Raw genomic sequence first — 14,230 nt, 5'->3', positions numbered from 1 at the left:
TGAGATGATGATGATGATCATGACGAAGGTGAGGGGGGGTGGTCTGGGATGATGATGACGACAATGGGGAGGCGGGTGGTCTGGGATGATGATGACGACGATAGGGAGGGAGTGGTCTGGGATGATGATGACGACGATGGGGAGGGAGGTGGTCTGGGATGATGATGATGATGGTGGGGAGGGGGTGGTCTGAGATGATGATGACGGTGGGGAGGGGGTGGTCTGAGATGATGATGATGACGATGGGGAGCGTGGTGGTCTGGGAGGATGATGATGATGATGATGGGGAGCGTGGTGGTCTGGGAGGATGATGATGATGATGATGATGATGGGGAGCGGGGTGGTCTGGGAGGATGATGATGATGATGATGGGGAGCGGGGTGGTCTGGGATGATGATGATGATGAGGGGGTGTGCTCTGGGATGATGATGAGAGGGGTGCTCTGTGATGATGATGACAAAGGGGAGGGGGTGGTCTAGGATAATGATGATGATGATGCGGTTGCTCTGCGATGATGATGATGAGGGGGGTACTCTGGGATGATGATGATGATGATGAGGGGGGTCCTCTGGGATGATGATGATGATGATGATGATGATGATGATGAGGGGGGTGCTCTGGGATGATGATGGTAATGATGATGAGGGGTGTGCTCTGGGATGATGATGATGATGATGAGGGGGGTGCTCTGGGATGATGGTGATGATGAGGGGGGTGCTCTGGGATGATGGTGATGGTGATGATGAGGGGGGTGCTCTGGGATGATGGTGATGATGGGGGGGTGCTCTGGGATGATGATGATGCTGATGATAAGGGGGGTGCTCTGGGATGATGATGATGATGATGACGACGATGGGGAGGGGGGTGGTCTGGGATGATGATAATGACGATGGGGAGGGGGGTGGTCTGGGATGATGGTGATGACGATGGGTGGGGGTGGTCTGGACTGATGATGATGAAAATGGGGAGGGGGTTGGTCTGGGATGATGATGATGATGATGATGATGACGATGGGGAGGGTGGTGGCCTGGGATGATGATGATGATGACGATGATGGGGAGGGGGGTGGTCTGGAATGATGATGATAACGACGATGTGGAGGGGGGTGGACTGGGATGATGATGATGACGATGGGGAGTGGGGTGATCTGGGATGATGAAGATGATGACAATGGGGAGGGGTTGGACAGGGATGATGAAGATGATGACGATGGGAAGGGGGGTGGTCTGGGATGATGATGATGATGATGACGACGATGGGGAGCGGGGTGGTCTGGGATGATGATGATGATGAGGGGGGTGCTCTGGGATGATGATGAGGGTGGTGCTCTGTGATGATGATGACAAAGGGGAGGGGGTGGTCTGGGATAATGATGATGATGATGGGGTTGCTCTGCAATGATGATGATGATGATGAGGGGGGTGCTCTGGGATGATGATGATGATGATGAGGGGTGTGCTCTGGGATGATGATGATGATGATGATGATGAGGGGTGTGCTCTGGGATGATTATGATGATGATGAGGGGGGTGCTCTGGGATGATGGTGATGATGAGGGGGGTGCTCTGGGATGATGCTGATGATGAGGGGGATGCTCTGGGATGATGATGATGCTGATGATGAGGGGGGTGCTCTGGGATGATGATGATGCTGATGATGAGGGGGGTGCTCTGGGATGATGATGAGGGGTGTGGTCTGGGATGATGATGATGATGACGATGGATGGGGGGCGTCTGGAATGATGATGACGATGGGGACGGGGGTGGTCTGGGATGATGATGATGACGATGGGGAGGGTGGTGGTCTGGGATGATGATGATGACGATGGGGAGGGTGGTGGTCTGGGATGATGATGTTGATGACGATGGGGAGGGTGGTGGTCTGGGATGATGATGATGATGACGATGGGGAGGGGGGTGATCTGGGATGATGAAGATGATGACAATGGGGAGGGGTTGGACTGGGATGATGAAGATGATGACGATGGGAAGGGGGGTGGTCTGGGATGATGCTGATGATAATGGTGACGATGGGGAGGGGGGTGGTCTGGGATGATGTTGTTGATAATGATGACAATGTGGGGGGGGTGGTCTGGGATGATAATGATGACGATGGGGAGTGGGGTCTGGGATGATGATGACGATGACGATGGGGACAGGGGTGGTCTGAGATGATGATGGTGATGATGATGATGACGAAGGGGAGGGGGGTGGTCTGGGATGATGATGACGTCAATGGGGAGGCGGGTGGTCTGGAATGATGATGTCGACGATAGGGAGGGGGGTGGTCTGGGATGATGATGATGACAATGGGGAGGGGAGTGGCCTGGGATGATAATGATGATGATATTGATGATGGGGAGGGGTGTGGTCTGGGATGATGATGACGATGGGGATGGGGGTCTGGGATGATGATGATGACGATGACGATGGGGACAGGGGTGGTCTGAGATGATGATGGTGATGATGATGATGATGACGAAGGGGAGGGGGGTGGTCTGGGATGATGATGACGACAATGGGGAGGCGGGAGGTCTGGGATGATGATGACAACGATAGGGAGGGGGGTGGTCTGGGATGATGATGACGACGACGATGGGCAGGGGGGGTGGCCTGGGATGATAATGATGATGATGATGATGATGATGGGGAGGGGGTGGTCTGAGATGATGATGACGATGGGGAGGGAGGTGGTATGGGAGGATGATGATGATGACGATGGGAAGTGGGGGTGGTCTGGGATGATGATGACGATGGGGAGGGGGGGTGGTCTGGGATGATGATGATGATGATGAGGGGGGTGCTCTGGGATGATGGTGATGGCGGATGCTCTGGGATGATGATGATGATGGGGGGTTGCTCTGGGATGATGATGATGATGACGATGGGGAGCGGGGTGGTCTGGGATGATGATGACGATGGAGAGTGGGGGTGGTCTGGGATGATGATGACGATGGGGAGGGGGGTAGTCTGGGATGATGATGATGATGAGGGGGGTGCTCTGGGATGATGATAAGGAGAACGAGGGTGCTCTGGGATGATGATGACAATGGGGATGGGGGTGGTCTGGGATGATGATTATGACAATGCGGAGGGGGGCTGGTCTGGGATGATGATGATGATGATGATGACGGGGGTGCTCTGGGATGATGATGATGATGAGGGGGGTGCTCTGGGATGATGATGATGATGAGGGGGGGGTGCTCTGGGATGATGATGATGATGATGAGGGGGGTGCTCTGGGATGATGATGATGATGATGAGGGGGGTGCTCTGGGATGATGATGATGGGTGTGGTCTGGGATGATGATGATGATGGGTGTGGTCTGGGATGATGATGATGATGATGAGGGGTGTGGTCTGGGATGATGATGATGATGATGAGGGGTGTGGTCTGGGATGATGATGATGATGATGAGGGGTGTGGTCTGGGATGATGATGATGATGATGAGGGGTGTGGTCTGGGATGATGATGATGATGAGGGGTGTGGTCTGGGATGATGATGATGAGGGGTGTGGTCTGGGATGATGATGATGATGATGAGGGGTGTGGTCTGGGATGATGATGATGATGATGAGGGGTGTGGTCTGGGATGATGATGATGATGATGATAATGAGGGGTGTGGTCTGGGATGATGATGATGATGATGAGGGGTGTGGTCTGGGATGATGATGATGATGATGAGGGGTGTGGTCTGGGATGATGATGATGAGGGGTGTGGTCTGGGATGATGATGATGAGGGGTGTGGTCTGGGATGATGATGATGATGAGGGGTGTGGTCTGGGATGATGATGATGATGATGAGGGGTGTGCTCTGGGATGATGATGATGATGATGATGAGGGGTGTGCTCTGGGATGATGATGATGATGATGATGAGGGGTGTGCTCTGGGATGATGATGATGATGATGATGAGGGGTGTGCTCTGGGATGATGATGATGATGATGATGATGAGGGGTGTGCTCTGGGATGATGATGATGATGATGATGAGGGGTGTGCTCTGGGATGATGATGATGATGATGATGATGAGGGGTGTGCTCTGGGATGATGATGGTGATAATGAGGGGGGTGCTCTGGGATGATGATGATGATGAGGGGGGTGGCCTGGGATGATGATGATGATGATGAGGGGGCTACTCTGGGATGATGATGATGATGAGTGGGGTGCTCTGGGATGATGGTGATGATGATGGTGCTCTGGGATGATGGTGATGATGATGATGAGGGTGCTCTGGGATGATGGAGATGATGATGAGGGGGGGGCTCTGGGATGATGGTGATGATGATGAGAGTGGTGCTCTGGGATGATGGTGATGGTGGATGCTCTGGGATGAAGATGATGATGGGGGATTGGTCTGGGATGATGATGATGAGGGGGTGCTCCGGGAAGAATGGCGATGATGATGTGGGGGGTGCTCTGGGATGCTGATAATGATGACAGGGGTGCTCTGGGATGATGGTGATGATGACGATGGGGAGGGTGATGGTATGGGAGGATGATGATGATGACGATGGGGAGCGGGGTGGTCTGGGATGATGATGATGGGGGTGCTCTGGGATGATGATGATGATGATGAGGGGGGTGCTCTGGGATGATGATGTGGGGGGTTCTCTGGGATGATGAAGATGATGAGGGGGGTGCTCTGCGATGATGGGGGGTGCTCTGGAATGATGTTGAGGGAGGTGCTCTGGGATGATGTTGAGGGAGGTGCTCTGGGATGGTGTTGAGGGAGGTGCTCTGGGATGGTGTTGAGGGAGGTGCTCGGGGAGGGTGTTGAGGGAGGTGCTCGGGGAGGGTGTTGAGGGAGGTGCTCGGGGAGGGTGTTGAGGGAGGTGCTCTGGGATGCTCTGGGATGATGAGGGGGGGTGCTCTGGGATGCTGTTGAGGGAGGTGCTCTGGGATGGTGTTGAGGGAGGTGCTCTGGGATGATGGTGATGATGAGGGGGGGTGCTCTGGGATGGTGTTGAGGGAGGTGCTCTGGGATGATGGTGATGATGAGGGGGGGTGCTCTGGGATGGTGTTGAGGGAGGTGATCTGGGATGATGGTGATGATGAGGGGTGTGCTCTGGGATGGTGTTGAGGGAGGTGCTCTGGGATGATGTTGAGGGAGGTGCTCTGGGATGATGTTGAGGGAGGTGCTCTGGGATGATGGTGATGATGAGGGGGGGTGCTCTGGGATGGTGTTGAGGGAGGTGCTCTGGGATGATGGTGATGATGAGGGGGGGTGCTCTGGGATGGTGTTGAGGGGGGTGCTCTGGGATGGTGTTGAGGGAGGTGATCTGGGATGATGGTGATGATGAGGGGTGTGCTCTGGGATGGTGTTGAGGGAGGTGCTCTGGGATGATGTTGAGGGAGGTGCTCTGGGATGATGGTGATGATGAGGGGGGGTGCTCTGGGATGGTGTTGAGGGAGGTGCTCTGGGATGGTGTTGAGGGAGGTGCTCTGGGATGGTGTTGAGGGAGGTGCTCTGGGATGGTGTTGAGGGAGGTGCTCTGGGATGGTGTTGAGGGAGGTGCTCCTGGATGATGTTGAGGGAGGTGCTCCTGGATGATGTTGAGGGAGGTGCTCTGGGATGGTGTTGAGGGAGGTGCTCTGGGATGGTGTTGAGGGCGGTGCTCTGGGATGGTGTTGAGGGCGGTGCTCTGGGATGGTGTTGAGGGCGGTGCTCTGGGATAATGGTGATGATGAGGGGGGGTGCTCTGGGATGGTGTTGAGGGAGGTGCTCTGGGATGGTGTTGAGGGGGGTGCTCTGGGATGGTGTTGAGGGAGGTGCTCTGGGATGGTGTTGAGGGAGGTGCTCTGGGATGGTGTTGAGGGAGGTGCTCTGGGATGGTGTTGAGGGAGGTGCTCTGGGATGGTGTTGAGGGGGGTGTTCTGGGATGGTGTTGAGGGAGGTGCTCTGGGATGGTGTTGAGGGAGGTGCTCTGGGATGGTGTTGAGGGAGGTGCTCTGGGATGGTGTTGAGGGAGGTGCTCTGGGATGGTGTTGAGGGAGGTGATCTGGGATGATGATGAGGGGGGCTGCTCTGGGATGGTGTTGAGGGAGGTGCTCTGGGATGATGGTGATGATGAGGGGGGTGCTCTGGGATGGTTGTGAGGGAGGTGCTCTGGGATAGTGTTGAGGGAGGTGCTCTGGGATGATGGTGATGATGAGGGGGGTGCTGTGGGAAATTGTTGAGGGAGGTGCTCTGGGATGGTGTTGAGGGAGGTACTCTGGGATGATGGTGATGATGAGGGGGGATGCTCTGGAATGGTGTTGAGGGAGGTGCTCTGGGATGGTGGTGAGGGAGGTGTTCTGGGATGGTGGTGAGGGAGGTGCTCTGGGATGGTGGTGAGCGAGGTGTTCTGGGATGGTGGTGAGCGAGGTGCTCTGGGATGATGATGGGATGATGGTGATGAGGGGGGATGCTCTGGGATGGTGTTGAGGGAGGTGCTCTGGGATGGTGGTGAGGGAGGTGCTCTGGGATGATGATGGGATGATGGTGATGATGAGGGGGGATGCTCTGAGATGGTGTTGAGGGAGGTGCTCTGGGATGGTGTTGAGGAAGGTGCTCTGGGATGATGTTGAGGGAGGTGCTCTGGGATGATGTTGAGGGAGGTGCTCTGGGATGGTGTTGAGGAAGGTGCTCTGGGATGATGTTGAGGGAGGTGCTCTGGGATGATGTTGAGGGAGGTGCTCTGGGATGATGTTGAGGGAGGTGCTCTGGGATGATGTTGAGGGAGGTGCTCTGGGATGATGTTGAGGGAGGTGCTCTGGGATGATGTTGAGGGAGGTGCTCTGGGATGATGTTGAGGGAGGTGCTCTGGGATGATGTTGAGGGAGGTGCTCTGGGATGATGTTGAGGGAGGTGCTCTGGGATGATGTTGAGGGAGGTGCTCTGGGATGATGTTGAGGGAGGTGCTCTGAGATGATGATGAGGGGGGTGCTCTGAGATGATGATGAGGGGGGTGCTCTGGGATGGTGTTGAGGGAGGTGCTCTGGGATGGTGTTGAGGGAGGTGCTCTGGGATGATGTTGAGGGAGGTGCTCTGGGATGATGTTGAGGGAGGTGCTCTGGGATGATGTTGAGGGAGGTGCTCTGGGATTCTCTGGGATGATGGTGATGATGAGGGGGGATGCTCTGGGATGGTGTTGAGGGAGGTGCTCTGGGATGGTGGTGAGGGAGGTGCTCTGGGATGGTGCTGAGGGAGGTGCTCTGGGATGGTGCTGAGGGGGGTGCTCTGGGATGGTGCTGAGGGGGGTGCTCTGGGATGGTGGTGAGGGAGGTGCTCTGGGATGATGGTGAGGGAGGTGCTCTGGGATGCTGGTGAGGGAGGTGCTCTGGGATGCTGGTGAGGGAGGTGCTCTGGGAGGGTGTTGAGGGAGGTGCTCTGGGATGGTGTTGAGGGAGGTGCTCTGGGATGATGGTGAGGGAGGTGCTCTGGGATGATGGTGAGGGAGGTGCTCTGGGATGGTGTTGAGGGAGGTGCTCTGGGAGGGTGTTGAGGGAGGTGCTCTGGGAGGGTGTTGAGGGAGGCGCTCTGGGATGGTGTTGAGGGAGGTGCTCTGGGATGGTGTTGAGAGAGGTGCTCTGGGATGGTGTTGAGGGAGGTGCTCTGGGATGGTGTTGAGGGAGGTGCTCTGGGATGGTGTTGAGGGAGGTGCTCTGGGATGGTGTTGAGGGAGGTGCTCTGGGAGGGTGTTGAGGGAGGTGCTCTGGGAGGGTGTTGAGGGAGGTGCTCTGGGAGGGTGTTGAGGGGGGTGCTCTGGGAGGGTGTTGAGGGGGGTGCTCTGGGATGGTGTTGAGGGGGGTGCTCTGGGATGGTGTTGAGGGAGGTCCTCTGGGAGGGTGTTGAGGGAGGTGCTCTGGGAGGGTGTTGAGGGAGGTGCTCTGGGAGGGTGTTGAGGGAGGTGCTCTGGGAGGGTGTTGAGGGAGGTGCTCTGGGAGGGTGTTGAGGGAGGTGCTCTGCGATGATGGTGAGGGAGGTGCTCTGGGAGGGTGTTGAGGGAGGTGCTCTGGGATGATGATGGTGAGGGAGGTGCTCTGGGATGGTGTTGAGGGAGGTGCTCTGGGAGGGTGTTGAGGGGGGTGCTCTGGGAGGGTGTTGAGGGGGGTGCTCTGGGATGGTGTTGAGGGGGGTGCTCTGGGATGGTGTTGAGGGGGGTGCTCTGGGATGGTGTTGAGGGAGGTGCTCTGGGATGGTGTTGAGGGAGGTGCTCTGGGATGGTGTTGAGGGAGGTGCTCTGGGATGATGATAGTGAGGGAGGTGCTCTGGGATGGTGGTGAGGGAGGTGCTCTGGGATGGTGGTGACGGAGGTGCTCTGGGATGGTGGTGAGGGAGGTGCTCTGGGATGATGGTGAGGGAGGTGCTCTGGGATGGTGTTGAGGGAGGTGCTCTGGGATGATGGTGAGGGAGGTGCTCTGGGATGGTGTTGAGGGAGGTGCTCTGGGATGGTGTTGAGGGAGGTGCTCTGGGATGGTGTTGAGGGAGGTGCTCTGGGATGATGGTGAGGGAGGTGCTCTGGGATGGTGTTGAGGGAGGTGCTCTGGGATTGTGTTGAGGGAGGTGCTCTGGGATGATGGTGAGGGAGGTGCTCTGGGATGATGGTGATGATGAGGGGGGTGCTCTGGGATGGTGTTGAGGGAGGTGCTCTGGGATGCTCTGGGATGATGGTGATGATGAGGGGGGATGCTCTGGGATGGTGGTGAGGGAGGTGCTCTGGGATGGTGTTGAGGGAGGTGCTCTGGGATGGTGGTGAGGGAGGTGCTCTGGGATGGTGGTGATGATGAGGGGGTGCTCTGGGATGGTGTTGAGGGAGGTGCTCTGGGATGGTGTTGAGGGAGGTGCTCTGGGATGATGGTGATGATGAGGGGTTGGTGCTCTGGGATGGTGTTGAGGGAGGTGCTCTGGGATGATGATGGTGAGGGAGGTGCTCTGGGATGATGATGGTGAGGGAGGTGCTCTGGGAGGGTGTGGAGGGAGGTGCTCTGGGATGATGGTGAGGGAGGTGCTCTGGGATGATGGTGAGGGAGGTGCTCTGGGATGGTGTTGAGGGAGGTGCTCTGGGAGGGTGTTGAGGGAGGTGCTCTGGGATGATGGTGAGGGAGGTGCTCTGGGATGATGGTGAGGGAGGTGCTCTGGGATGATGGTGAGGGAGGTGCTCTGGGATGATGGTGAGGGAGGTGCTCTGGGATGGTGTTGAGGGAGGTGCTCTGGGATGGTGTTGAGGGAGGTGCTCTGGGATGGTGTTGAGGGAGGTGCTCTGGGATGGTGGTGAGGGAGGTGCTCTGGGATGATGGTGATGATGAGGGGTGGGTGCTCTGGGATGGTGTTGAGGGAGGTGCTCTGGGATGATGATGGTGAGGGAGGTGCTCTGGGATGATGATGGTGAGGGAGGTGCTCTGGGAGGGTGTTGAGGGAGGTGCTCTGGGATGGTGTTGAGGGAGGTGCTCTGGGATGGTGTTGAGGTGCTCTGGGATGGTGTTGAGGGAGGTGCTCTGGGATGGTGATGGTGAGGGAGGTGCTCTGGGATGGTGATGGTGAGGGAGGTGCTCTGGGATGGTGATGGTGAGGGAGGTGCTCTGGGATGATGGTGAGGGAGGTGCTCTGGGAGGGTGTTGAGGGAGGTGCTCTGGGAGGGTGTTGAGGGAGGTGCTCTGGGAGGGTGTTGAGGGAGGTGCTCTGGGATGGTGATGAGGGAGGTGCTCTGGGAGGGTGTTGAGGGAGGTGCTCTGGGATGATGGTGAGGGAGGTGCTCTGGGATGATGGTGAGGGAGGTGCTCTGGGATGGTGTTGAGGGAGGTGCTCTGGGATGGTGTTGAGGGAGGTGCTCTGGGATGATGTTGAGGGAGGTGCTCTGGGAGGGTGTTGAGGGAGGTGCTCTGGGAGGGTGTTGAGGGAGGTGCTCTGGGATGATGGTGAGGGAGGTGCTCTGGGATGATGTTGAGGGAGGTGCTCTGGGATGGTGTTGAGGGAGGTGCTCTGGGATGGTGTTGAGGGAGGTGCTCTGGGATGATGGTGAGGGAGGTGCTCTGGGAGGGTGTTGAGGGAGGTGCTCTGGGATGATGTTGAGGGAGGTGCTCTGGGATGATGGTGAGGGAGGTGCTCTGGGAGGGTGTTGAGGGAGGTGCTCTGGGAGGGTGTTGAGGGAGGTGCTCTGGGAGGGTGTTGAGGGAGGTGCTCTGGGAGGGTGGTGAGGGAGGTGCTCTGGGAGGGTGGTGAGGGAGGTGCTCTGGGATGATGGTGAGGGAGGTGCTCTGGGATGATGGTGAGGGAGGTGCTCTGTGATGGTGTTGAGGGAGGTGCTCTGGGATGGTGTTGAGGGAGGTGCTCTGGGATGATGTTGAGGGAGGTGCTCTGGGAGGGTGTTGAGGGAGGTGCTCTGGGAGGGTGTTGAGGGAGGTGCTCTGGGAGGGTGTTGAGGGAGGTGATCTGGGATGATGATGAGGGGGGCTGCTCTGGGATGGTGTTGAGGGAGGTGCTCTGGGATGATGGTGATGATGAGGGGGGTGCTCTGGGATGGTTGTGAGGGAGGTGCTCTGGGATAGTGTTGAGGGAGGTGCTCTGGGATGATGGTGATGATGAGGGGGTTGCTGTGGGAAATTGTTGAGGGAGGTGCTCTGGGATGGTGTTGAGGGAGGTACTCTGGGATGATGGTGATGATGAGGGGGGTGCTCTGGGATGGTGTTGAGGGAGGTGCTCTGGGATGGTGTTGAGGGAGGTGCTCTGGGATGCTCTGGGATGATGGTGATGATGAGGGGGGATGCTCTGGAATGGTGTTGAGGGAGGTGCTCTGCGATGGTGTTGAGGGAGGTGCTCTGGGATGGTGTTGAGGGAGGTGCTCTGGGATGGTGTTGAGGGAGGTGCTCTGGGATGATGGTGATGATGAGGGGGGTGCTCTGGGATGGTGTTGAGGGAGGTGCTCTGGGATGCTCTGGGATGATGGTGATGATGAGGGGGGATGCTCTGGGATGGTGTTGAGGGAGGTGCTCTGGGATGGTGGTGAGGGAGGTGTTCTGGGATGGTGGTGAGGGAGGTGCTCTGGGATGGTGTTGAGGGAGGTGCTCTGGGATGGTGTTGAGGGAGGTGCTCTGTGATGGTGTTGAGGGAGGTGCTCTGTGATGGTGTTGAGGGAGGTGCTCTGGGATGGTGTTGAGGGAGGTGCTCTGGGATGATGGTGAGGGAGGTGCTCTGGGATGATGGTGAGGGAGGTGCTCTGGGATGATGGTGAGGGAGGTGCTCTGGGATGATGGTGAGGGAGGTGCTCTGGGAGGGTGTTGAGGGAGGTGCTCTGGGATGGTGTTGAGGGAGGTGCTCTGGGATGATGGCGAGGGAGGTGCTCTGGGATGATGGCGAGGGAGGTGCTCTGGGATGATGGCGAGGGAGGTGCTCTGGGATGGTGTTGAGGGAGGTGCTCTGGGATGGTGTTGAGGGAGGTGCTCTGGGATGGTGTTGAGGGAGGTGCTCTGGGATGGTGTTGAGGGAGGTGCTCTGGGAGGGTGTTGAGGGAGGTGCTCTGGGATGGTGTTGAGGGAGGTGCTCTGGGATGGTGTTGAGGGAGGTGCTCTGGGATGGTGTTGAGGGAGGTGCTCTGGGAGGGTGTTGAGGGAGGTGCTCTGGGAGGGTGTTGAGGGAGGTGCTCTGGGAGGGTGTTGAGGGAGGTGCTCTGGGAGGGTGTTGAGGGAGGTGCTCTGGGAGGGTGTTGAGGGAGGTGCTCTGGGAGGGTGTTGAGGGGAGTGCTCTGGGAGGGTGTTGAGGGGGGTGCTCTGGGATGGTGTTGAGGGAGGTGCTCTGGGAGGGTGTTGAGGGAGGTGCTCTGGGATGATGGTGAGGGTGGTGCTCTGGGAGGGTGTTGAGGGAGGTGCTCTGGGAGGGTGTTGAGGGAGGTGCTCTGGGATGGTGGTGAGGGAGGTGCTCTGGGATGGTGTTGAGGGAGGTGCTCTGGGAGGGTGTTGAGGGAGGTGCTCTGGGAGGGTGTTGAGGGAGGTGCTCTGGGAGGGTGTTGAGGGAGGTGCTCTGGGAGGGTGTTGAGGGAGGTGCTCTGGGATGATGGTGAGGGAGGTGCTCTGGGATGATGGTGAGGGAGGTGCTCTGGGATGATGGTGAGGGAGGTGCTCTGGGATGATGGTGAGGGAGGTGCTCTGGGATGGTGTTGAGGGAGGTGCTCTGGGATGGTGTTGAGGGAGGTGCTCTGGGATGGTGTTGAGGGAGGTGCTCTGGGATGGTGTTGAGGGAGGTGCTCTGGGAGGGTGTTGAGGGAGGTGCTCTGGGAGGGTGTTGAGGGAGGTGCTCTGGGATGGTGTTGAGGGAGGTGCTCTGGGATGGTGTTGAGGGAGGTGCTCTGGGATGGTGTTGAGGGAGGTGCTCTGGGATGGTGTTGAGGGAGGTGCTCTGGGATGGTGTTGAGGGAGGTGCTCTGGGATGGTGATGAGGGAGGTGCTCTGGGATGATGTTGAGGGAGGTGCTCTGGGATGGTGTTGAGGGAGGTGCTCTGGGATGGTGCTGAGGGAGGTGCTCTGGGAGGGTGTTGAGGGAGGTGCTCTGGGATGGTGTTGAGGGAGGCGCTCTGGGAGGGTGTTGAGGGAGGCGCTCTGGGATGGTGTTGAGGGAGGTGCTCTGGGAGGGTGTTGAGGGAGGTGCTCTGGGAGGGTGTTGAGGGAGGTGCTCTGGGAGGGTGTTGAGGGAGGTGCTCTGGGATGATGGTGAGGGAGGTGCTCTGGGAGGCTGTTGAGGGAGGTGCTCTGGGATGGTGTTGAGGGAGGTGCTCTGGGAGGGTGTTGAGGGAGGTGCTCTGGGATGATGGTGAGGGAGGTGCTCTGGGAGGCTGTTGAGGGAGGTGCTCTGGGAGGGTGTTGAGGGAGGTGCTCTGGGAGGGTGTTGAGGCAGGTGCTCTGGGAGGGTGTTGAGGGGGGTGCTCTGGGATGGTGTTGAGGGAGGTGCTCTGGGAGGGTGTTGAGGGAGGTGCTCTGGGATGATGTTGAGGGAGGTGCTCTGGGATGATGTTGAGGGAGGTGCTCTGGGATGGTGTTGAGGGAGGTGCTCTGGGATGGTGTTGAGGGAGGTGCTCTGGGATGGTGTTGAGGGAGGTGCTCTGGGAGGGTGTTGAGGGAGGTGCTCTGGGAGGGTGTTGAGGGAGGTGCTCTGGGAGGGTGTTGAGGGAGGTGCTCTGGGAGGGTGATGGTGGTGAGGGAGGTGCTCTGGGAGGGTGATGATGGTGAGGGAGGTGCTCTGGGATGGTGTTGAGGGAGGTGCTCTGGGATGATGGTGAGGGAGGTGCTCTGGGATGATGGTGAGGGAGGTGCTCTGGGAGGGTGTTGAGGGAGGTGCTCTGGGAGGGTGTTGAGGGAGGTGCTCTGGGATGATGGTGAGGGAGGTGCTCTGGGATGATGGTGAGGGAGGTGCTCTGGGATGATGGTGATGATGAGGGGGGATGCTCTGGGATGATGTTGAGGGAGGTGCTCTGGGAGGGTGTTGAGGGAGGTGCTCTGGGATGCTCTGGGAGGGTGTTGAGGGAGGTGCTCTGGGATGCTCTGGGAGGGTGTTGAGGGAGGTGCTCTGGGAGGGTGATGGGATGGTGATGGTGGTGGTGGTGGTTCAGGGGCGTGCTCCTGATCCTGGTGTAAGAGCTCTCCTCTCCCTGTGCGGCGGCGACGCGCTCAGTTCACCCTGTGGCCCCCGACCCCTGCCCCGGCCCCGACCCCGACCCCTCACCGCAGCGTGGGCCCGATACAGGCCGAGTCCGTGCTCTCGATCTCCCGCAGGATCCGCTCGTGCTCCGACGCCGTCTCCAAACTTTCCGCCTCCGCCATTTTGCTGACTTTATGTTGACGTCCCGGCGTTGCGTGATGACGTATAACTCATCGACGGTGGCTCGGTCACAAAGCAGGTCCCTGAGCATGCTGGGAATTGGAGTTCTTTCCCCTCCATTTTAACCAGACTTGCCTACTCGGGGAATTAGCGCCTGCGCGGTGCCAAATCAGTAAGGAGTCTCCTTGTGGCAATAACTGGTATTGGCTGGCAGTTATATTGAAAGTAGACAAGCAGGAGGATGGAAGAACACAGCCAGCCAGGCAGCATCAAGAGGTGGAGAAGTCAATGTTTCGGATATAACCCTTCTTCAGGAATTAATACCCCAAAACGTTCTCCACCTCCTGATGTTGCCTGGCTTGCCAGGTTCTTCGAGCCCCCTCCTTGTCTACTTTGGATTCTAGCATCTGCAGTTCTTTTGGCACTTGCATTAAGTC

The 14,230-nt window shown here is 58.0% G+C and overlaps 1 protein-coding gene across 1 annotated transcript in view; it reads right to left on the bottom strand.

Annotated features, from left to right (window-relative positions):
- Nucleotides 1–13,798, bottom strand: part of LOC122549998 (exocyst complex component 6B) — a 697,687-nt gene extending 683,889 nt beyond the window's left edge. Inside the window, exon 1 of the mRNA XM_043690482.2 lies at nt 13,698–13,798. Coding sequence (XP_043546417.2) covers nt 13,698–13,795 — 98 coding nt within the window. The 5' untranslated portion in view covers nt 13,796–13,798. The remainder of the gene's footprint in view (nt 1–13,697) is intronic.
- Between the last annotated feature and the right edge of the window lie 432 nt (nt 13,799–14,230).

Source organism: Chiloscyllium plagiosum, unplaced genomic scaffold, assembly GCF_037043375.1.
Source record: "Chiloscyllium plagiosum isolate Xiang-an unplaced genomic scaffold, Cpla_swu_hap1 HiC_scaffold_1, whole genome shotgun sequence".
NCBI classification, from domain to species: domain Eukaryota; kingdom Metazoa; phylum Chordata; class Chondrichthyes; order Orectolobiformes; family Hemiscylliidae; genus Chiloscyllium; species Chiloscyllium plagiosum.
The sequence above is the reverse complement of the archived record's forward strand: the minus strand, read 5'-3'. Positions and strand labels throughout refer to the sequence as shown.